The 23,727-nt window shown below is 39.5% G+C and overlaps 1 protein-coding gene across 1 annotated transcript in view; it reads right to left on the bottom strand.

Annotated features, from left to right (window-relative positions):
- atg2a (autophagy related 2A) overlaps positions 1–23,271 on the bottom strand; it is a 33,894-nt gene extending 10,623 nt beyond the window's left edge. Inside the window, exons 1-28 of the mRNA XM_015379743.1 lie at positions 22,750–23,271; positions 22,301–22,463; positions 19,560–19,709; positions 19,195–19,297; positions 16,214–16,358; positions 15,896–16,096; positions 15,712–15,811; positions 13,836–14,000; positions 12,092–12,234; positions 11,861–11,936; positions 11,485–11,728; positions 11,206–11,347; positions 10,662–10,760; positions 9,511–9,666; positions 8,688–8,952; positions 6,920–6,992; positions 6,490–6,664; positions 6,267–6,409; positions 4,847–4,968; positions 4,547–4,704; positions 4,234–4,372; positions 3,598–3,782; positions 3,425–3,505; positions 2,853–2,959; positions 2,632–2,724; positions 2,477–2,547; positions 1,490–1,566; positions 695–865 (exon numbers count right to left, since the gene is read on the bottom strand). Coding sequence (XP_015235229.1) covers positions 695–865; positions 1,490–1,566; positions 2,477–2,547; positions 2,632–2,724; positions 2,853–2,959; positions 3,425–3,505; positions 3,598–3,782; positions 4,234–4,372; positions 4,547–4,704; positions 4,847–4,968; positions 6,267–6,409; positions 6,490–6,664; positions 6,920–6,992; positions 8,688–8,952; positions 9,511–9,666; positions 10,662–10,760; positions 11,206–11,347; positions 11,485–11,728; positions 11,861–11,936; positions 12,092–12,234; positions 13,836–14,000; positions 15,712–15,811; positions 15,896–16,096; positions 16,214–16,358; positions 19,195–19,297; positions 19,560–19,709; positions 22,301–22,463; positions 22,750–22,920 — 3,918 coding nt within the window. The 5' untranslated portion in view covers positions 22,921–23,271. The remainder of the gene's footprint in view (positions 1–694; positions 866–1,489; positions 1,567–2,476; positions 2,548–2,631; positions 2,725–2,852; positions 2,960–3,424; positions 3,506–3,597; positions 3,783–4,233; positions 4,373–4,546; positions 4,705–4,846; positions 4,969–6,266; positions 6,410–6,489; positions 6,665–6,919; positions 6,993–8,687; positions 8,953–9,510; positions 9,667–10,661; positions 10,761–11,205; positions 11,348–11,484; positions 11,729–11,860; positions 11,937–12,091; positions 12,235–13,835; positions 14,001–15,711; positions 15,812–15,895; positions 16,097–16,213; positions 16,359–19,194; positions 19,298–19,559; positions 19,710–22,300; positions 22,464–22,749) is intronic.
- Between the last annotated feature and the right edge of the window lie 456 nt (positions 23,272–23,727).

The following is a 23,727-nucleotide window of genomic DNA, read 5'->3' on the forward strand; positions in this document are numbered from 1 at the left end:
TTAGCTGCGACATATGAATCAAGATGCTATGATCGAAAACATTTGATTGACAGATGACTGTTGATATATGATTGGCCCAATTTAGATGTACAGGCTGACGTATAACTAACTGGCCTGCATAAGATAACGAAAACAAAACAACACAGGTTTTAAGACAGGATTATTTGCTAAATTTTGGGATAATAAAATTATATGAAGAGTACATTTATATACATGTTTAAGCCAGAATGATTTGACATTTAAATATGAATTCCCTATGACTTTAAGCAGATAAAGGGAACCTGGTCAGTTAATAGGAACATTGATGGAGCTAAATAAAGGGTACATGAAGGTCTATGCGATGACTCACAAAGAATCTAATTTAATTGAAATAAAAATGTGGATCTGAAATCATTTAGATGGGACTAAAAGAATGTATAATTGATTCGTCAAGGCCTTGCATTCTTTATATGTATGTAAAGAAAGCTGTCAGTACTTCCAAAATTCAGTTTCTCTACATGCTTCAGCTGCTGTTCGGATATTTATTAAAGCTTAAGTTATCGCTCCATCTGCTCTAACTAGGTTTTATTTTTACCTCAGTTTTAAGCTATGAATATTTGTGGTTTCCATTAACCACAAATTTGACTAAGATGCACTGAATAAGATTACAAAACACAAAAACATTTTTATTTGGTAAATAAAATGAATGTCTTACCGGTAATTTCTGACCAGCTATTTCAGTAGGGGAGGTGTGGCGGGGCGGGGGGTGCAGGTCTCCCTGGGTGACCAGATACTGCAGTAGGTTGACAAAGGCGGCGCAGGAATCGGCACAGGTGTAGAGGTGCACCACGTTGTTGGAGCAGCGCAGCTCAAACAGAGGCTGGGACTGAAACACAAGAGGAGCAGCCATGACAGAAACTGTGGATTGATCCATTACCAGAAATAAACCACAACCTTTTGGATTATCAGGAGAGACTAAAGACCCGATCGCTCATTCATCCGCTGTGGTGGGAGCGGGAAATTAGCTCTGCAGCTCCACCAGCACCCAGAATTCAGTCTGTGTGCATTTTTCATTTAGTACGTGTGTCAGTACTCACACGCTGACAGTTCATAAAGTTCCTTCAGCTAAACTAGACCATATAAACTAAAATGTTTCTTTACATAATGAAAATACACAAGCCTTGACTGGTTGACTGAGAACAGCTGCATCATTGCGGCGGGAGACCTCGTTAAGCATTTTGGTTTCAGGTCCAACTGAGAGTAAAAGGTCGGCCAAATTACTATCCTTCATTGTCATTATAGAGAAATTAAATTATGGCAAAATAAACACTTTATAAACATGTGGCCAACTGCTTGTTATAGAGTTTTTCATGAACCTTAAACTTAATTATAATGTTTCTTTACCTTTTTACTGGCTGACGTGGCTTTTTTTTTTTTTTTTTCCTTTGGGGGGCTAACAGTAAAATTTTATTGAAAAACAGGAGGGTAAAGGACATGGAGGAGAACTCACGAGCTTCCCGCTGTCGCTGCCTTTCCATGTGGTGATGGCCAGCTCCAGGAGGTCGATGTCCAGGACACAAACATAATCTACCATGAACAAACAAACAACAGGTGGTTTATCTTTACATTCTATTTCTTACTCTTTTAATCTAATCTACAATAACTTTTTCATTTCTGTTTCGTTTTAAAGCGGAGGAGCGTTAAGATTAAAACACAGGTTTTAGTTTGGGTTGGAGGGTTTTCCTTTAATATAACCTGAGCAAGTCTTTATGCAGTTTGCCTGAAAATTGTTAATCAAGAGGAGAATAAATCAAAACACATCAGCAATGAAGCTGGAAAAAAAATGCAACATAAAAACAAGTCAAAGATCATGTGGTGGAGATTAGATTAATATTATCTACGTTTTCCCATTTTAGTGCCATCTTTGTTTGTTAAATAATGACATATAAAGTGTGTAGGACTTCATCTAACCATTATTCTAATAATCTCTTCAACAGTGAATTTCCTGTGGAAAGAACCTGGATCACAAAATGTGCTGAGCTGTAAACTTTTTGCAGAATATAATGTTAGAATAAGAATTAGAATAGCTCATTTTTAATCTCAGATGTAATATGTTAATATTTCATTGAACTGTCTTGGTTAAATTCCGGCTTTTAGTGTATCATTGATTCAGCTCGGCGTGTTTTACAGTCTGTATTCTCCAGTTACTGAGTATCGGATGCTAAATTTGATGCGAATATTTCAATAATTGATGAATCATAATTCATTATTTAAAACTTTCCAATCCTGAAGTTGGATTGAAATCATTTCTAATTCAATCAGGACCAGTGGCTTTTAATGAGACATAAAACATGAGAACTGGCAGAAGTTGACTTTCTTTTCAATGCGACTGAAGAAGGATGACACAATAGGATTGGTTGCCCTAATTTGAATAGTTTTCATCACATAAATCTAGAAAAATTGACATCATGCATTGTGGATTAACTGCGTGTCCTACCTTTCCTCAGGTCCACTATGTCAGTCTCACATTTGTCAGAGAGGTAGAGAGCAGAGTTATCTAAGATGAATCTGAGGACGACATGTCAAACATTAACTAGAGCTTCTTAGACGACGTCATTCTAACGGCTGTGTTCGGTCTGCTGTGTCTGGTACCTGAGGTGAAAAGTGGCGGTGTCGACAATGATGTTACTGGACAGGGAGAAGGATTCAGCCGTGAACAGGACTCTCAGGGGCAGATACAGAGGCCTAGGAGGTAAACATTTAAAAGAGAGGAATACAGCACATCTGAGACCAACACCAACACCATGGCTCCATGATTCCGCCAACAACCATAAAGCAGAGAATAGATCAGAGACCGCTGTTCAGGTCCATACCGGTAGTCTACAGCACAGGTGGCCAGGTGTGTGTGGAGGACCGTGATGACGGCGGGTGCCGTGTATCCAAGAATTGGGTCGTCAATAACGTCCAGGAAGTCAATCAGCTGAAGGGAACGAAGACAAACAGGTGTATGAGAGACATTCTTAATGGTTTTACAAGGAGGTAAAACCAACAGTATCAACTACAATTATAGTACCGGCTGCATAAAAACTGTCACATTAAATCACATTTTACTGAGTAGAACTTTGGCAAGAAGTGTCTCCAGATGGAAAGTGGACTAATTACAGCAACAAGTATAATTACACCTCGATCAAGTGTTTCGAAACAGTCTGGGGTTTGTCTTTGCTCCCTTCTGCCTCAGAGAAAATAAAACATCTCAGATTAACATTGTTTCAGCTCAGCAGAGGCCAGCTTTCCTGAGGTTAAATGTCTGAATTCCAGACACTGATATGAATTCAGACTTCTCATGTTTTTTTGTTTTGTTTTTCAGATGTACTACTCAATTAAGTAAAGATTACATTAGTAAAATTCCTGATGTGGAAGGACTTAAGTGAAAAAATTAGCTCACCTGCTCATGCCAGCTCTGGTTGGTCTGCGTCATGTAATGTCTCATGGTTGCACCTTGCAGCTGAAAAGCAACCAGGAACTCCTGGGAAGAGAGACAAAAAAAATGTATTCTTGAAGCTAAAACCAAGTCGGCAGCAGAAACATGAAGCAGGTCCATAAGAAAAGGGGGCCAACCTTGACGTTCCTCTGCAGGTCCAGCGTGATTTTGATGGCCGTGGACAACATCTGTAGCTCCCCTTCTTTTCCTCTCACACTGCTCACTCCCACCTCTGTGGGGTAGATGGTAGGGTCCAAGTGTTTGGGTGGAGTGAAGCTGGGCATCTCCAACCTCTGTGGGACGGAGGCATCTCTAACCTCAGCTAAAGGGTGAAAAATATTTCCAACGAGTCACAAAGGGATGCATAATCCCCAGCTCAAATAAATCCAGATAACTTCCTGAATATTATTCATGTCCAATTTCCAAATTTTTTCCAAGTGTAAAAGTTAGACCTTTTCAGACATTTTACAGCATGATTACACCCATCTGTCAATTTATCTTTAATTTAAAACAAATTAAAGAAAAATGGACAAATGGTGGATGAATGATAGTAAGATGGACAAAAAATTGGATGGATGAAGCTTTAAGATAACTAAACAGAGAACAAGGTCTAAAAAAACATTTCTTCCAACAGACTTTATCCTCTTTTTTCCCCCCACATTTGTGAAATGCTTTAATTTAACTTCTCTAGAAATAGGAGCCCTGATAGAAGACTAACACAGAGGGAATTATCTCATGATGGAAAGAATCACAAATAAGACCCCAATGAGCACCTTGATGATAGAGCTCCACTCGTTTGCTCTCCAGAGTCAGGAAGTTGAGGTTGGGAACGTTTTGATGCTGCGCCACACTAAAAACCTTCCCTCCTTCCAGGTCAAGCACAATCTCTCCCTGAGTTTGATCCTCCTCACACTGAAAACCAACAACAAAAACACAGCTTAGAAAGGAAAGCTACAACATGAGCTTTAAACCAGGCTTCACTCCCACCATCTGACATCTACACTTCAGTTCATAAATGCTATTATGCATCTGATGCAGTTAGACCCATCAGTGCCCTCCTCTGAATTCATCTTCCTCCTGGCTCACCTTCGTGTCAGTTCTGGCTTGCAGGCGACCTTTCCCGATAATCACAGTGAGTGAGAGGAGGCTGAGGTTGTGGCTGGGAAGAGGAGCTGACGGCTGCATCCTTCCAGATGGTTCACTGGCCAAGTAAAACGGAGGCTCATCCTCCTCTGAGTCAGAGTCTGTGGCAGAGAGTGAAGAGAACGCTTTCATCCAAAAGCAATACAAAAGCCAATACTAGATGTTTTGGCACCACAACTGTTATTGTTTGTCATAAATCTACATCAGAATCACATTTTTTCCACCCGAGCTAAAAAAACTTGCCCAGTCTGAAGGCGGACTTGCACAGCTGGAACTCGTCGTAGAGACGGTGGCTCTGGTCGGGGATGTGGGTCGAGGGGGGAGGAGGAGGGGGCGGCTCCCACATCAAGAGGTCATTATTGATCCTTTTGGAATAAAAGGGGAGGACGAGGAACTGAAAAGTGTTTCTCAATCATGATTTAAAGCCAGTAAAGAAAACTTGAATAGACTAGAAAGGCAACTTAGCTTTAAATATCCAGCACAGAGCAAAACGAGCTTCAAAAAGCAAGATTTACTGCAAATCATTCAAAGAGCTCTTGATCAATGACTTAATGCTTTTTAGAAGATAAACATTATTCTTCAATCTCTGGCTAAGTTAATATTTTCTGTCTTCTTCTACAAGAATTTGGCAGAATACTATGCTGGAAATGGCTAAAGTAGAGAAATAGCAAACAAATGAGTGCAAGGCCCAATGATACTTGAAAATAACTATCTGCAGCAGATAAACAGTATCTAAAAGGCAGGAAACCTAAGAGGTGCTGTAGGTCACTTTGCATCTAGGTGAACAGTTACCAGGAACTTCACAGCTGATTCTCTCATTAATGCTCTTCTTGCCTTTATGCTCCATTATTAAATTTCTATTTTCATTCTTTTGCATTAAACACATCACATCTGCCTCCCTGCACTGTCTGCTGTGATTATTGGTCTTTAAGATGTTAACCATCACCTAACAAGGCCAGAAACAGAACAGCTGCATTTATGCTAAGATCATTCAACACTTATTGGACTCAGAGGAGGATGGATTCAAACACATGCCACAAGTTTAAGATTCTAATCTTTCATGATTGCTTTTTGTTTTGAACATTTGTTTTTTTTGTTTTTGTTTTTTTGCTTCCACAATCGGTTACTTCTTTGTTTTGATCTAACTCATAAAATCTCAATAGAGTCTTGATATTGGGATGCAAACAAATATTTTTACAGTTGAAAAAATGTTTGCAAATACACTCAATGACAGGTTTCCCCTGAGTGCTTTAGAAAGCATCATGTTGGTGGAAAAACGACAGTCAATTATCTTCAGTATTTATCTTAAATCTAGCTTAAGAATTTAAAGCGCATGTCAAAAAATATTCCAGAATCTTTCTTAAAAAATTGGACGACCATATTGAGAAAGTCAAGCTGCTTGGGAATAAAATATAAGACGGCTATAGGAAGCAATATAGCTTTAAATATCTTGATATACTGTATATACCTGGATATACTGTATATATATTGTTTATGGTTTACTCTTAATGCACCTTTTTCCTCCTTGTTTGCACCTTCTTTGACTTCTATGCCAATATGTGACAAGTGAATTTCTCCACTGTGAGATCAATAAAGCTCATCTAATCTAATTTAATCTCTAAATATGCAGCACTGAGCACGTTGTGTGGTAGCTGGGTCACACCTGTTGTAGATGCTCTGGAAAGCCTGTTTGCTGGGCAGGAGGATGTAAGCCAGAGGAAGGCTGATGTCCACCGCACACTGACACTGAGCGACACACTGTTCCTGAAACTGGAGCATTTCCTCCGGGTCGGCAGGAATCACCATCTGATTTAAGAGAAGAGGATGGAGTTACTAACCAGAAGGCCAGTGGGTCAGTGTTTCTCCTTTTTTGAGTGTTAGCACACCTCCTCCGTCTCAAACATGGTGCGGTTTGAAGAAAACGGAGAGCTGGATTTCTCACTAAATTCACAGTGGCTTTCAAAAAAGTTGGCTGAGACATCCTTCATGAGGCCCAGGTTCATCCCACTCAGACCTGCTGCGGCGCCCTGAGCTTCACCTCCGCGCACACGCACCGATATCCTGTAGAAAGAGACGTTTTACAGCATGTGGGACCCAATATTTTGTTTCATCTTGACCCAAGTTCTTGTTTCATTTTTTTGAAAAGATGCAGTGTTTTCTTTTTTCTATTTGAATTCCTGAAAAAAACATTACCCATTTGTACTTGTTCCTGGATAAAAATCCTCAGAGAAACAGCTTTGGTAAAATGTGAGTGTTTTGTTACCACAGCAGACTCACACCATCACACAAAACATTGTCATTATCACAGGGACAAACCTTGGTACAGAGTCGAGGTTTTTCATCACTCTGATGCAGGGAAAAGAGCCTCCCTCCCATCCCTCATACGATCCTGCAGAAACACAACAGGGTAAATATGTAAAAAAGCCTCCAGCAGAAAAATCTCCAATTTAGGGAAGAATTTCAAAAGTTAAAGATGTACAAGAAACGGAATAGGAAGACAGAGATTAGAAATCAATCAGACTTTTAACAAACAGTAGAACATTTTGTGAATCTTTGATTCATTTTCTCCTTAAACAGATAGACTTCCTTTGCATGCATATTTTCTTTCATATCCACATAAGCGAATGATCGGTAAAAACCTCTGCTCACTGGACTCACACTTTGCTCATTTGTAAAATTTTTCATTGGATTTGATAAATCCCAATGTAATATGACAATGATACCAGCGCCTCCTAGTGGATTAGTCTTTTTCTGCAAATCACCTATCAGGCTCATCATCAATTAGACCATTCAACCAAGCAGATCTATCAGCAAATCTGCTGTAAGGGTCTGAAATCTTCCCAAACTGATTTTTAATCAAACATCTATAAGAATAAAACAGGAAATGATTAACAGAAAACCATTAATGTCACAAACATCAATAGTTTCACATGAAAATTAAATGGATAAAAGAACAACATAAACTAACTTATCTGTTTAGAAGAACAATTTCTTCTTATTAGTTAAACAATATATCTGTCAATTAAATCAGTTATTCTGTTGGTTGAATTAGAATTTTAATTTAATTGCTAACAATCTGAATAAACAGACATATGTTTGACTTGGCTGCATGCAAGATGTCGGTTATCATGCCTGGTTTTAATGTACCGTACCAGAAAATGTGTTATAAGTTTTTCTAAATAAGAGTACTGACAGGAAATTTCATCAGAGATTAAATTTTCATACAAGCAAGCTGTAAGCATACAGGTAGCAAAATATATGTGCATCAGGATGAAATGTACATTTTTTTTTTGCCTTTTTTCTTTTTATGTTTTGATTTTCACATTTTCTGACTCTCTTGGGTTGTAAATTTAAGCTGCATTTTAAGTGAATGAGTTCAATTATTCAGAAAACAGGTTCCTCTGATGTGAGTTTGATCAGCTCCAAGCATCTGGCATGCTAAGGCCAGTTGATCCTCATCAGTGGAGACAGTGGGTCTACGTAGTGCAGCAGTTAAATAAACAGTGTTAGCATCAGGTCAGTGCTGTGAAATCCAAATAGAGCCTTTGTAAATTCAGGAGCTGTGGTGGAAATATGAGGTAATGATGGTGTTAGAGTCATGACGCCTATGCAGCTACAAAATGTGTAGCAGCCTGGTTCCACTGGTGATTAATGTTAGAGAGGCTAGAGTGTTATTAAATTCAAGCTGCATGCCGTTTTATAAGCCATTTAAATGGAAGGCCGACACCAGTAGTTTGACAATGATGAACAAGTTATATCTGAACAGAACTACCATTTATTTCTCATATTAAACAATAAATCAAATTCAAAAGGAAACATGTAACTTGTTTAAGGTAGGTACACACACAATCTAGAGGTGCTGCTGTGATGGAAACAGGCCATCCAGAGGAACCTGGATCCGTTTAAGAGGAGTTTTATAGTATAATCAAAGTAAATGAAAGGTTTCAATCATCAAAGTGTAAATCTGAGCTTATGAAACCCGTAGAGCAGAAACCAATTACTGGAAAAAATTAGAGGGACAATGGCATAATGATGTTAAAAATAAATTTAAAAAAGCCTAACCCAGACCCTGTGTGCTTCCCACCATGCATATCTGTGAAAGTGGCCTCCAGCAGCTGGGTGAGACAGGGCTGCCCTGGTGCCGACTGCTCGCTCTGGAGATCCGGCGCCTCTTGGTGCTTCAGTTCCAGCTCCGTCAGTTCCAACACCAAGGTCTCCTCCCTCACTGCCCTCTGAGACGGCGGCCGGCGCAGCGGGAGAGGTCGCAGGTCTGGGATGGGGAACCGAAGTCTGAGCACAGCGTTTGGGGACATGAGGGTGAAGGAGGAGCAGAGCTCGATACTCTGGGTCTGAAAAGACAGAAAAAAAAAAGTTTTTTTCAGAGCAGAAATTGTTCTGAAGTTGGATTCTAAGCAAAGATTCGGTCACAATCAACCCTGTAATCACAGCAGACCGCAGCTTTATTATGGAGCCGAAAGGCTGATATTAGGATGAACTGCTGATTCCCTCTAAACCAGACTATTCTGTTAATGTTTATGTCAGCAGAAGCTGGATCAGTCAGACGTGAAAGAATGATGTTTTCAGAGAAACATCTTAATAGTTTGGGGTTTTCTTTGTGGTGATGACACAATAGTTCATGACTCTAGATAACCACACCGGCTCCCTTTAAACAGAATTATGAGAGGTGACCTTCCTCTATGCTACTCTGCTCAGTGATCTAGTTTAAGATACTTAGTGGTCTTAAATGCTAGCGGTTAACAAAAGAAAAGGGGAGCATGCATAAATGCTGATATTTGAAGCTCCCTGTGTTCTACTCTGTGTTTTCTGGGTTGGATCTTCATTTTATAGGGTTTTTGGTCTGTTTTACTTGTGTATATAAAAAGCAGCACAGTAATTGGCAGTCCAACCTGCATGGGTCCTGGTCCAGAGTTCTGGCTTGGACAGTGGCTGAACGCTCTGCTCAGGCTCCCCAGGCGGCTGAGGATGTCCAGGTCCAGCTCAGCGCTCAGCTCTGCCAGCTCTACTCGTACCACGCTGTCCCGCCGCACAACACGCTGTTTACCCTACAAATGAACGCCCCAAAAAAACAAAAACACACATTAATAGGGAAAACCCAAAGCTTCAGGATCCAGCAAAAACAGAAGCTAAGCTAAGCTTGGGTATTAGGTGAAATCAACTGGAGGTTCAAAGAATAGCAAGGAGTTACTTCAATGGAAAGGTTTAACAATCTCAGAAACCATTACAGCTTTGCATGGGTTGGTAGGAGATTCTTCATGTTGAGTAAACAAAGCACAGTTTTTCTAAATTTATGAAAAAAAATTTCAAGGAAAATGTGCAACTTGATTCAAACTCTTATTTAAACATTAAAATGCATAATTTCTCCAACATTTAACTCCATATATCTGCAATAACTCTCTAAAGCTTTTTCCAGGATCTAATAAGCAGGACTTTAAATAACAGGGACAAGATCAAGGAGACTTTTAGAGCAGTTGGATCTGTACATTTATACGACCACAGTACACCTTGATCACTGGCATCACCACGTGTAGAGGAGAAATAAAGTTTAATTCCGCTGAAAGTAGAGAAAACTTCATATTGTTTCATTAAAGCTTCATCTCAGGACGATATCTAACATGATAAGATTGCAAGGATAACAGTATAATTTCACTGCCGCACCCATGTGCTGAGAACATGTTCAAAACATTTAATGGGAGGCATCTGATGACTCAGCATATTGAGTGATGGAGTCAGCAGAGAGGAAGGCAGTTTGCTCAAGAATGTTGTCTCGTTGAGATTCTACTTTGATGCCCCCTGAAATCACTGTACTTTTCCACTCAGAGAGAAATTAAAACCCTGATTTCAAAATAGGCTTTTCAGCTGAATAAATTGTGATGATTCTCTCAGACTCAGTTTCTAATAACAGGATGATACCAGGGGGGTTTCTGCTTTAAAATGTGCCAGGAATGTCTGGGGAGGGTTTTTAATGGAGAAGATAGTCATGCAGACATCAAATATTCAAATGAAACCTTGTGGAAACATTTTTAAGCTCAAGCCTTACTTTTCGTAGGTGTTTTTCAGTGAGGCTGTAGTGTAGCTGAGCACATGGTTTGGCTGCAGCTCCGGCTGTAAACAGTCCAGCTTTCTGGAACTGAAGTAGCTGCATAGGGACAAAAATAAATTACTATAAAGTACTAAATACAAATTATGCTACAGATAAGTCAATTTCAAAGACTTGTGAGTTTATTATTCTATGTTTTGCTGTTAAATAGGCTTAGATTCAAAATGAGAAGACAAGAAGAAAATGGATTAAAAAAAAGAAAAGCAATACCTGCACAATATGACAAGTAATGAAGTTGAGAGAAAAAGATTATTTTCCAAATTTATTTGTTATTTATATTGATATCTGAAAAATATTAAAAACATTTTGTAGATAGCATAACAACCCTGCAAGTAGCTCATTGTGAAAAGAAGACTGCTGACCAAAGACAGGAAGTCTGAAAATGCCCAGATGACCAGCTATACATGAGGCTCAAGCAAACTTTAGAGCATAAACTGCTCCTACCCCAAAAAGAGGAACAAAAAAAACTCTGGATATTTAGTACCTCACAATACTGAGATTTTCCATCTTGCCAGAGGCACTCCAACAGTTCCAGTCTGCTGAAGGAAAGGTCAGAGGTCACAGCCCGACACCGGCGCCTCCCACTGCGCGTTTCACACGTCACCTGCACGGCCGTCCCTGTCAGCCTAGCAGAGGAAGGAGGATACTGAGAACTCAAACACCACCTAATCATCCATTTTCCCTAAATCTGTACCATTAGTGGCAGAGCAACTAAATCTGATAAGGTTTATGTGAACTCCAGCCTTACAGAAACAGGGTCTACCTGAGGTGGGAGAGCGGACAGGCTGCGGCAAAGCCGTCTCTCAGATGGTGGAAGTTTTTGTTGGTGAACATTTTGTCCTTGAAGGACAGCAGCCCTTGGAAGAACTCCTGAGACACCTGAGCTAAAGACGAGGGTCCGTCCGAAGGTGGGTCCTCCTGCAGCATTGTTAGGGTGAGCCCACCGAGGGTCAGACGCAGCAAGGCCTCGGGTTTGAGCTGCTCTGCCTGGCCGCTGTGCGAGCGTCCTGGACACATGAGAAACCACAGTTCAGGAAAGAAAAAAAACACCATCGCTTATGCTTAATACAAACATATAACAAGGAGGAATTTTCCTTTAGGTTTGTCATTGATCTAAATGTCTCTACTAGTGACTTTACCTCTGATCCTGGTGGCATGTGGCAGACTGGATAAGCATCCTGCTACAGGATATCTTCTAGGGCAGTTCATCAGGCCCTGGCAGAAGAAAACCACAAATCAAAAGAAAGGACGTAATTTTTTTATCAAATACCAACAATAAAGTCAAAGAATAAAATACTTTATTTAACACTTTACTTCTTGAAATATTAAGTCAGGATTTAATCTACATATGAAAACAAACAAAACTATACCTGCGCTGACAGAGCAGCTGGGTGTGTCAGGCTGGTCAGGCTGTGTGTGGAGGACTCCATGTCGCTGTCTGACAACTCGCTGCCAGAGCGAGTAGATGCAACACTGCTGCTCATCCCTGCAGGGCCCATTGAGTAAAACATTTCTGTGCAAACACAAATTTTAAAGTGAATATATTTGCAGTGTACACACAGACCTCACAATGAGAGGCAGCAAAGTTTAAATTATTTTAATATAAGACAACAAATAAACTCAGTAAATATAGGAAACACTTATATTTAACTTGGTTCAATGTGAAAAAAAACACAAAAAATTCCCCTAAATCCTAATAATCCAGTAAGCGACCATCGGTGGTAATCAGCGCTGGGTCATAGCACAGCTTCTCTGTTAGTCGAGACCTTCTGGAGATTTATTAAGATTTATTTAGAGGTGAACTTGGTGGTTTGTTTCAGATCGTCTCCAGTGTGGATCACCCACTGAAGGTCCAACATTGTCTAATATAATCTGAGGAGGTTCCAACTACTTGAGGAAGCAAAGCAAGCACCTAATCGTTACAACAAGCACCCTGTCGGCGTTATTTCCAATTTCTGAAATCTAATACCGGTATTAGTTTTGGGTCAAACACAATGGGACGCACACCTTACAAAAAGCTGTACTTTACCCCCCATCAAAATGTCTTGGTAATAAAAATATGTTTTTTTTTTGGTCAAACCAAGGCCAACCTTTATACAATTTTCTTAGTAACGTTGGGCTGAAGTCTTTGATGTTTCCAAAAAAGTTAAAAAAAAAAAAAGCAACCACTGGACTTAGTTTCCAAGTTTGAAGACATTTCGCTTCTCATCCAGGAAGCTTTTTCCATTCAAAATGTCAGAAATGAGTTTGAGGCTTTATAGAGTGGACAAAAAACAAAAACTTGTTTTGGCTTAGAAAACATACAAATTGGACCGGAAGAATGTGTCCGCCACGTAGGAATGGGCAGCCGTTTGGGTTCTTTGTTAGCCTGCAATACCGGATACTGGTCTACGTCTCTGAAAGAGGTGTCGTTAGGGGTAATAGTTGGTCTGGATCATGTTTCTGTTCAAATGATTCTCCTTGTGTTAAGAGCAGCTTCTCATTGAGGCAAACTTAGAAACGTCTTTAACCTTTCAGGGCCGCTAGACCGTTTCTAACATCCTTGAATTTTCTTTAGCTTGGGGATGAAGACGCAGCTTTTTGAGTGAAATTCATCTCAGTCACACAAAAACGCCCTTCCTCACAGTTACAGACAACATGGAGTTTAAATATAACATTGAGCTAAAGCGCTTCCCTGATGAATGAATTAACCCTTTGAAAAACTTTTTCTATTTGCTTCCTCATACTCGATTGGTCAGAGCATAAAATTTGATCAATCTTTAAAGCTGAGAAAAAAATTCTAAAAACAGAAGATATCAGTAAACATGTATGAAATATTGAACAAATACTTTACCTAAACAGAAAACCAGGCATATTCTGGATAGCTTTTCTTTTTTTTGGATGAATATATTTTAACTTTTCTAATCATCAAAAACAATCCAGAAAACTGTGATTGGTTAAAAAAAAACAACAAAAAAAAAACAAAAAAAAACATCAATCAGAGAACCATGTAACATTTTTAACATCTTTTTTTAACATTAAAAACATGTCTCTGTGATAATCATCCTGTTGTTACTATATTGTGTATAAATCTGACATGAATTTAAATCACAGCTGAACCCCTGATCTCTGTACCTCCGTTCTCCAGACTGGTGACATAGGCATCCAGGTCAGGATCATTGTCCCATTCCGGGTCTTTGGGACTGGATCCCAGCTGCTTACTGAGGTCCTCCTCAATCAATCGCAGGTCCTCGGAGTCTAATGGCCGACTGCTCGCTCCACCACACGTCTGTTCTTGCTCTGAGGTTAAAAGAAAACAAAACAATCTATACTAGCGAACAAAGCACAGACAAAACAGAGAAACAGTAGAAAAACTCCCTCTATGAACCAATTAATTTCAAAAGTTTGTTGACACCACCTTGATCCATATCAAAGTTCAGGTTAAGACAGATTCAAATACAGATATTTTATTGCATCAGTGACCTGACTGGTTTGGATGAGCAGCAGAAAAACAAACTAAATCAGAATGGATTAGTTTAGGTATTTTTCACCAGCGATGTATTACTAAAGCTCAACCAATAAAGTTGAAGTTAGTGTGAACGACGGTCTCGACGTGGCCGACCCGGGTTCGAATCCGACCTGTAGTCCTTGGCCACATGTCTCTCCCCCTCTCTCATACCCCCCTTCCTGTCAGCCTACTATCGGAAAAAAACGAGCCACTAGTGCCGTAAAAACTCAAAAAAATTCCTTTGAAATGTTTCCATGCATTTGTCTCTTGCCGTAGCAAACTTAAATGGATTTTAAGGTAGCAATCTGATAGAAAAGAGAACATAACTGGAAAAACAATAGTACTAATCACAAAAAAGCCTTTATGTTTCTACTTTGTTTTTACACAAATAATCTGATAAGTAAGGCGTGTCTGATCTAGTCAGTATCAACAAAGCTCTTCCAGGCAGGCCTGATGTTTTGCAGACCAAGCTCTAAAACAGAGAGCTAAGGGTTAATGTGCTGGAAAGTTTCACGAGTTCACGACTGTACGGAAACCACGGCAGACCAAACCAGATGAAAGTGCGCATTCAGCTCGGCAAAGAACTCATGCTCTTCCTCAACACTGAAGTCCTCAGACATTTTTCTTTCGTGTTTCTTTCTTTGCACAGGTAAACAGCACATTTCTTCTTCTACGCTTGCATTATCGGCAGAGCAGACGCTGAATGCGCACTTTCATCTGGTTTGGTCTGCCGCGGTTTCCGTAGCGTTGTGAACTCGCAGGCGCGCGCTTTTAGGAAATCCTATACACTACTGTTTATGCTCTAAAAACATTCTAAATGACTTTGTTTCGAGTAAATTATGGACGCTACCCACTCAGGACACTTGGAATACATTGGACGAGCAGTAAGGAGGAATATTGACACGTTTTTTGTGGACTTTTATGGACCTTTCTGCCTCGGGGGCCATAGACCTCCATTATTTGAATGTCAGCAGACAGCAAGAAGCCTCCCAGATCTCCAGATGCATTTGAGATATCAAAAAAGTACTCCAGAGTGTTGTTCAGCATGGGGGTGAGTAGAAAATGAAGGCTAATCATGTTTTGGGTGTACTATTCCTTTAAAATGTGTGTTAATTGATGCTTTCCACTCAGTCTGACTCGGCCATTTTGTAAAGAATGAAGATGACGTGCAAAGCTGGTAGTAATATACCAAAAGGCCTAAAAGGGGAAATGGACAGAGAAGTGGTCAGATACAAACACAAGATGTCCTTATTAGACCTTCAAAGCTAAATACCCTTCCCTTGCCACTTCAACATTATGCATTAATATGCACCAGTGCGTCAGATAATAAAATAAACAGAGCTCCAAGGGTTCAGTATAGCAAAATTAAAAAGGCATAAATATGTTTGAGGGCTACAATACTTAGATGATTTACTAGACTTATACAAAGCAAGTGATTAAAACAAATCATAACAGTCAAATCAGAGATCCTGTGTGATGCAGATGGTGACAGAGAAGCTGTACCTATGTCTATGCACAGGGCTGCCAGGAGGTCTGATAGGTGGGTTATTTGATCCGGGGACAGCAGCAGGTGGACACATCCCACCTTCCCGTCCAATTCCAACTAATAAGCAGGAAGACAGAGCCGTTAATATGAGGGAGGAGCCATTTTCCTGAACGTATCTGTCTTATAGTGGGAGACGCACACCTTTGGCCCAGGCAGCAAGTCGCTCTGCTTGATCTTCACCGTGGTTTCAATGAAACCAGAGCAGCGTCCTATAAGCAGCGGCTGAGAGGGGGGGCAGAGAGTGGTTTTCAATGGTTTGGCTTTGTCCTCTTCCTCATGCTCCTCATCTTCTTCTCCTTCACTAGCTGTGGTGGCATTGAGATGCACCTCCCCGAGAGGACCCTGGGAAATTAAGGAAAACTTTGAGCATTTTAAAATTAACTTTGCATCTCTACACTATGCTTGAAAAATCCATAAGATTTATCAAACCCTATTACTTAAAGGGGAGGCTTCCTTCACCTGAACAACTCCGATGATGTCATACAACAGCTTAACATCGCTGAGCTGGAGGATCTTGTGCAGAAAGGCGGGCGGCTGGTGGATGTCGACAGGCACGGCAGTCTGGGTAGATGGATCTTTCACAGCTTCATCAAAATACTCCAGGCTGGAAAAGCACAAACATGGATGTCCTTATAACAATGACACTTTACTATACGGCACATGGGAATAGACAAAAAAAAAATGTCTGCAACATGGCAATTTCAAGAGGAGGTAGCAGCAGAGCTACATTTAACACCATGAACTTGATCCGTCATTTGAGGACAAAACATGACAATGTGTATGAAGCGTTTTGTAAAGCTGCAGAAGGAAAGGTTATTAAAGCAAAGCAACAAACACTGGACGTTATGAGGAGAACAATAGAGCAAAGAAGATCCCAGAAAGGTTGGTTGAATTTATTGCTCTTGACAACTTGACTGAATTAAGATATGTGAGTGAGGCATAACTGGATAGAGCATTGTGGTTATTATAACTAAGTATTCAGGTTTGGTTGTTTAGTTGTTTTTAGGGCTATGTACGTGTTTGTTCATGACTGAAGAATGGTCTTGTTAATTTTGTGATCATGCTACTTTTAAGTTGCAGTCCTAAAGTTTTGAATTCATTTGATTGAATTCTTTTTACCTACTTTTTAAGTTGGATTGAGATATTTCAAATTCAGTTACTGAATTGTGACTATATGTCAATCTGTTTACACCACATTTAAGATGAGCAAGGGCATTTTAAATTTGCTCAGTGGTCAGTGCACTTTATTTTTATTGACTTTATGGCAGCCTTTATTAAGCACTTATAGGCTAAAAGTGGATCTTGGATAGCACTTTCTATTTGATAATACTGTAATTCTGGGTAAGATTTTTTAATTCATTGGATTTACAATAATAAAAGTAATGCTTTTTGATCAAATATTAGTCTAATAAAAAGTTGAGCTACTTGCTCAAAATATATTTGAGTTTTATCAATTTCACTACTAAACAGAAACTATCGGATTGGGACTCGAAATCGGGTCAGATTTGAGGTTAAAGATCGGATAAGGATCGGAGGCCTAAAATTTGATCGGGACATCCCTAGTTCACAGGGGTTTGGGGTTTGTGTGATATATTTTCATTTTAAAGCACCTATTGATATACTTTTATTAACAAAGGCTCTCAATTATCTTCTTTTTCTGAACTTTGTTTGCAAATCAAATATTCATCTACAATATATATAGGAAAAAAGAAAATAATATATATTTTTTTTTTTTTACTTGGAAGCTCATTTGCCTGTGCGGGTCTTAAAAGTGGGGTGGTCGTTAAATATAAAGTGAAATGAGAGGCCAATTTTGTTTCATATTTAGATGCTTTGTCACCTGATCATAGAGTTTTGGATCCGATCCATCATCTTCAGCCAGGAGTTACTCAAGTAACATAAAAACTAGAAAAACATAAAATATAAGACCCTGAAGGTGCTTAAAGATGCAGACTTTAAAACACCCAAGTGAAATCCAATCTGATTACAATCTTTTTACATCTGGAGCGCAGCGCTCTGCCGCCGCTGATCCTTTTCACACACACAGCTGACAACATGGCACTGGAGTCACTGACCGTAGATCCAGGCCGCTCATCTGAGCAGCTCTGTCAACAAGCCAGCAAAGCAGGAAGGGTTCAGCAGAGGCAGGGAACACGTGTGTCATCAAGGCACAGGGACTGGCTATGCAAGTCTGAGACTATTTTGAATAATCTTGTTTCAACAGATAATGTTCAGCTTATGACTTTCCAATTTTTTATCTTTATTATATTGTATAGTTGGATGTGTGTATATATCATGTAAAACTGTAACTAGAGCGTGTAACAAAAGTAATTTCCCTCTGGGATTATTAAAGTATTTCTGATTCTGATAAAAACCATTTTTTCCCTTGTCAAAACACTGTATTTTATTCACACAAACTGTATAATTCTGTGTTTTTGTCTCTATTGAAAAAAAAAGAAATAAAAACCTGCTAGAAAGTTTTTATTATCTTGTTTTTTATTGTTATCCTTGGAGGAAGGCCAGTATAATCACGTATTAAAGGAATGCAAACGGACCAACCAGTAACGTTCAAATGTTTACATCCACGGCAGTAAAAGTGATACACTGATAAGGTCCTGGTCACAGACACCTTTAGTGCAGCTTGCAGGCTGATCAAGCACCTCACTGCTGACCCAGTTTGAAAGCTTCATATCTAGTGAGGAGCAGGGAAGTTGAATCCAACCTCAGGTCTCCATTTTTACTTCCTTTCATCGCTGGCAGCCACATAAATGCTGATATAAGAGGTTTGTTTTAGCAGCACTTATAAAAGCAGAAATGTTAACTTTCTTTTCACTTTAAGTGGAAATAAAACAAATGTTGATTATAGAGATTTAAATTCAGCCTCTAACAAAGACTACAGAGCTCATGTGTGAAACTGTGTGAGAGATCCATACATTTTTAAAGGTTTGTCTATATTAATTTTTACATAAACTGCAATATATATAAAAAAAGATAAAATGATGAGACTGATTCATTTTGGTTGGTCATTAAATTTTGTCTCTTGTCAGAAATATCAAGAGGGTCAGATTAATGGGGTTAAAAAATTTAAAAATCAAGTTCTTACATTTTATGCCAAATATTTCAGCTCCATATAAAAGGTCACAATAAAGCAAAGCTGTCTGATATAAAGTTATGTACGAGATAAAGATCCTGATGACAATGTTTAACTTTTATATGAATCTATAAAAAGGTGCCGTCGCAGCATGTCATCTGAGCTGCCCAGGTTGTCATATTCTTTCTCTTAATGCAGTGGGTTGAATGATATTTTTTTAAAGTTTTCATATAATCCAGCAATTGTGAACTAAACTAGAAAAAACAAAACATTTTTAATCTTTATTGTTCATATAAATATATAATATTTTATATAAACAGAGAATGTTGATAAAAAAGCACCAGCTTACCTTTTGATGTGCACCTCTAAGGCAACACCTGTTTGCAGGTCCGGGGGCTGGTGCTCAATGCGGACGATGGTGTCTGTAAATGTGACTTTGATGCGACGGAGGACTGCAAACACAGTTGTTTCATGTGATGAGAAGATGGAAATGATTACAGTGTTTTGTACTGCATACTTAAAGATGTGATTTATTTTATATTTTAATAATGTATGTTAAAGATACTCATTTCCATGATCAGACTTTTCAAAGCTTAACAACAACCCATGATGGACGGCAAAACTTAGCAGGGAATGAATGAATTGATGCTGACCTCTGAGAGCTTAGAGGGGTTTAAACACCAGTGTCAGTCCATCACCCAATGATCCGCTCACCTGTCTCAATAGTCTGTGCAAACATCTCAAGGCCCTCCAGTGGTGCAGGTGGCTCCTCGGACGCCTCTGGTGGGTCCTTCAGGCACTCCTTAGCCAGCTGTATGCTGGAGGTCATGCTGGACGACCATCCCTGGGACTCCCAATTCCCACCTGCAGGAAAACACAAAAACACAGGATTTGGCAGCAGAAATCCCAATAAGAATATATTTTTTTGACAGTGCTTTGCATAAAAGTGCTCAGCCCGCACAGGCATACAAGAAACAATTCAGAAAAGAAAAAGTGTCCTTTGGACCGCTTACAGTATGCTGTAACACTTAAAGAAAGAGAAAACAACAGCACATATTACACTGAAGTACAACATATTTTGTTTCCAGTCCCATGCTTTAGAAATAAAACTTGCAGATGCAAAGATATTTTCCTCATTGAGCAAAAGCAAAACTCACTTTGCACCTTTGCAAACAAAGTCTTTATCAGGCCATGATAGAATGGACAAAGCATGACAAAATGCAGCTCATCCTCCACCACCTTTAATTCACATAAAGCCTAAGAGTCTTTCATCTGAAGGCAGTTTATGGCACCTGCCCACCTCCACCACTAAAGCTAACAAGCCAGTTCTCAGCTGAGCACAAAAAGGTATTTGCTTTTTGGACACATTTAAAAGAATGTACAGCTCTGTATATAATGTCTTCATTTATCACCACTCAAAACATACTGTACCCATCTGCTACATTTTTTTTCATTTAGTGCCATACACAAAACCAAATAGTTGGATCTGTTAAAATATACATTAAATACTGTTGTTAGTCTTATGTATAAAATTGCCATGATCTCATTAAGATTTAAATAATTAGTCATTGAGCAGAGACACATTTTAAATGCCTCCTCATCACCACACAGGAAGCAAAAAGAGCAGCTATTTGATATGTGAAATATATCTATATGTATCTACTAAGCTACATGATCTACATGGTAACATACACTGAAATGTTTCATTGGTCAGCCCAAACAATATTAATAGGCCAAATCCTATTTTAAATCCACCGCTTCTCAATAAGCTGTCAGCCTAATTTAATAGCAATTTTTTTTTCCTGGGATGTTTTCCCATGAGTTAAGAAATAATGTTTGACAAATGGAAGTGTGAAAATATCTTGATTAGTTAAAGATATTACTCCTCTCTGTCTTTCTGTTTTCTACTTGATTTAAGGAGCCCAATCCAGCTGCTGAAAGACAACGCCACACTAATGCTTTCCTTACAACTAATATGCTGGATCGACAGACAGAGAGGCAGGACTTGCCACTCCTGAGAACATGCTGTAGCCCAGTAGTGTGTTTTACACAAGAGCATCCAATGTGTTGTTCTGTACTTGGTGATGTCAGACCTGGATGATCCCAGTTTAGGCGGATAAAGGTAAAATAAACAAAAATCAGGAACTATTTGATGGATTTAGCCTAGATACTTCCGATAGCCTTATCTATGGCTATCGGTGGGTATTGGGCAGGAGCTGCCAACTAGTATCAAACAGTTCCTACAGCTTGATGCTGCAGACTGATGATCAGCTGGCTGGAGAAAGGGTGCAACATAGTATCCTTATTCAAAAGGTATATGGATTCAGATATATGAGAATATTTTATTAAATAAATAATAAATAAAAAAAACAACAAAGTGGTAGGGAAGCTAAAAGGGCACCAAGCGTCATCATTTTTTTCTGGGATCTCCAATCAACAACTGAACTTGGAAAACTACAATTTAGAAGCAGCCTGAAATCACATAGCAGCTGAATCACTGCTTATATCAATCTGTTATGTATTTCTTCTTCTGACTAACTATAGATTCAATGCAGTCGTTGCACCATAATAGCACCATAATAGTCAGTATATTGTTTTTCTGTTTTAAAAAAATCTCACACTTTGTTTTCAAAGATAGTTTGAACCCATAGTTTTTCTTTACTTCATGTAAACACAGGGGCGGAGCTAGATGGGGGGCCAGGGGTGGCTATGGCCACCCTTAGCCACTCATTGGCCACCCCTGTGGCCACCCCTACCATTTATTTCCCTCTAATATAGATGGTAGCAGCAGTAATACTCTCAAGTGGAATATTCAAAACTTTTTATTTTTTGTTGTTAAGTATACACAACAATATACTAACATCAAGTACAGAATTTGTGCTCGTTTCATAACTAGATTTTGTGTTATATGGGGTAAAGAGAAAATGATGTGTCTCTTCAAGTCATCTAGGAGTCTTCAGTGAAATCAAAGATAAATAACAATTTTAATAAAAACTTAATAATCAACTTATTGTAGACATTAGTGCTTGTAAATATTGATTATTGATACAAGTAGGTAAGTAATGACAATGGAAAAGATTTACGCCCCAGAACTCAAAACTGAGTTTTATCCACTATACATTCTATCTAGAGATTACGGATGTTTAAATATATGCATGCATTTGTTAGCAAAAGCTGTAGGAAAGTATAGTTTGTCTTTATTTAGAAAATATAGATGTTTTGTTCGTTAATTTTGCTGTTGGAACAGTGTAGATTGACCCTGAGGTTCTGGTGCCTATCCGCTTTGGACCACCCCACAGTGTACATTGTTTATTGCCTGGCCACCCTTATAAAACATTACTGGCTACGCTTCTGTGTAAACATAATGTGTGAATTTATTCCATCAATGCCAAACCTTCAGCTCCAGAGGTCCAGTTGGATCTGAGTGAGTAAATCTGCTTTTCAAATGAACTTACTGGTTCTGTATTTGGGTCGACATGTTATTTGAAGACCAGAAACCTCCAGGGTGCAATGATCAGTCAGGAGAGCCTGCCAGGGAATGGTCACCTGTATGCTTCCCACAAAGCCATCCACGATCTCCAGAGGAGCCCCAAGAGACTCCAGGAGCTCATTGACTGCCTGCAAGAAGGTCAAATAGAGAAAAAAAATAAGCATGAGTTAAGAAACATGAGAAAGAAATGCATCCTTAGATTGGATAAAGCAGTTATTGATATGTATATCAAGGGAAGAAGCACGTGTCATGTGTCATACATCCTGAAGGGAGAAAATGAGTTTCTTCCTCGAAGAAAGAGGAGCTAGGCCAAAAACATGACGCTGGAGATTGTTGTTGAACTCAGTGTAGTTGCGAAACAGTCAGGTTCCCACAATAACAGCAGCCGCCCGGTGCTACCTCGCGTGAACTTACCCAAACATCGAGGTTGATATTTTTGATGTCACCGCTGCCGTTGTACAGGTCCAAGCTGAGCTGGTCCAGGCTCAGCCGCTCCTGCAGAAAGTGACCGAGGTAGTGCTGCAGAAGGTACCGACAGGCCCGCTTCTTGATTGAGCCCGACCAGGGGAAAAGCCAGCGAGACATAGGGCCAGAGATAGAGGGGAGAGGGAGCAGAGAGGTGGCGGAGAACGAGTGCGGATACAGTCCTCTGGAAACTGCATAACAAACTGAAACTAAGTGTTCAGGAACAAGGAATGAGCCTGCGCTAGCTACAGAGAGCTAAGGAAGGGGACAAACAGTAAGTCCACTTCTACCCCAGAGCTAAAAAAAACTACCAAATCCGCTGTGTCAGGGCCAGCGAGGCTCCCCGCTCCGTGAAGAGGACTCAGTCCGACCGAGCGAGGCTCCCTGAGCTCATAGTTCGGTTTGGTTTCTGTCGAATTCCAGCCTGAAGTCTGGTTCCTGCGTCTCTCTTGTCTCGGGGGTTGTTTATTGTTATCGTACGCCAACTGATGGAACGGTAAAGCGTCGCGACGTAGCGCATCACCGTGACGATAACAAAACCCGGAAGAAGGGAGAGGCCATGACAGGCGCCATGTTACTCAGGGCGATTTCTGATTTCCATCAATGTTATGAAAAAGAATGATCAGACTTTCAATACTTAGCTTTCTGGTAGCCAGGTTTTTCCCCATTAACCCTTTAGAGGATACTCTGTGAAATCTTTTGAAAATCAAAATTTCAAGCCAATAGTGTTACTGGAATCCAGGACACGACCTTATTACCTTTGTAACATTAAAAAAAATCTGGATATTTTGATGGCAAAAATCAATGTCAATGTAATAAGAAACGGCAACTTGGTCGAATATATAATATATTAAGAAAAATAAAGTGCTTCTAAAAAACACTCAGTGAAAGAATCAAATTTTTTGTAAAACATAACCTTAGAGGGAT

Source organism: Cyprinodon variegatus, unplaced genomic scaffold (genome assembly GCF_000732505.1).
Source record: "Cyprinodon variegatus isolate N-32 unplaced genomic scaffold, C_variegatus-1.0 Scaffold10, whole genome shotgun sequence".
Taxonomy (NCBI): Eukaryota; Metazoa; Chordata; class Actinopteri; order Cyprinodontiformes; family Cyprinodontidae; genus Cyprinodon; species Cyprinodon variegatus.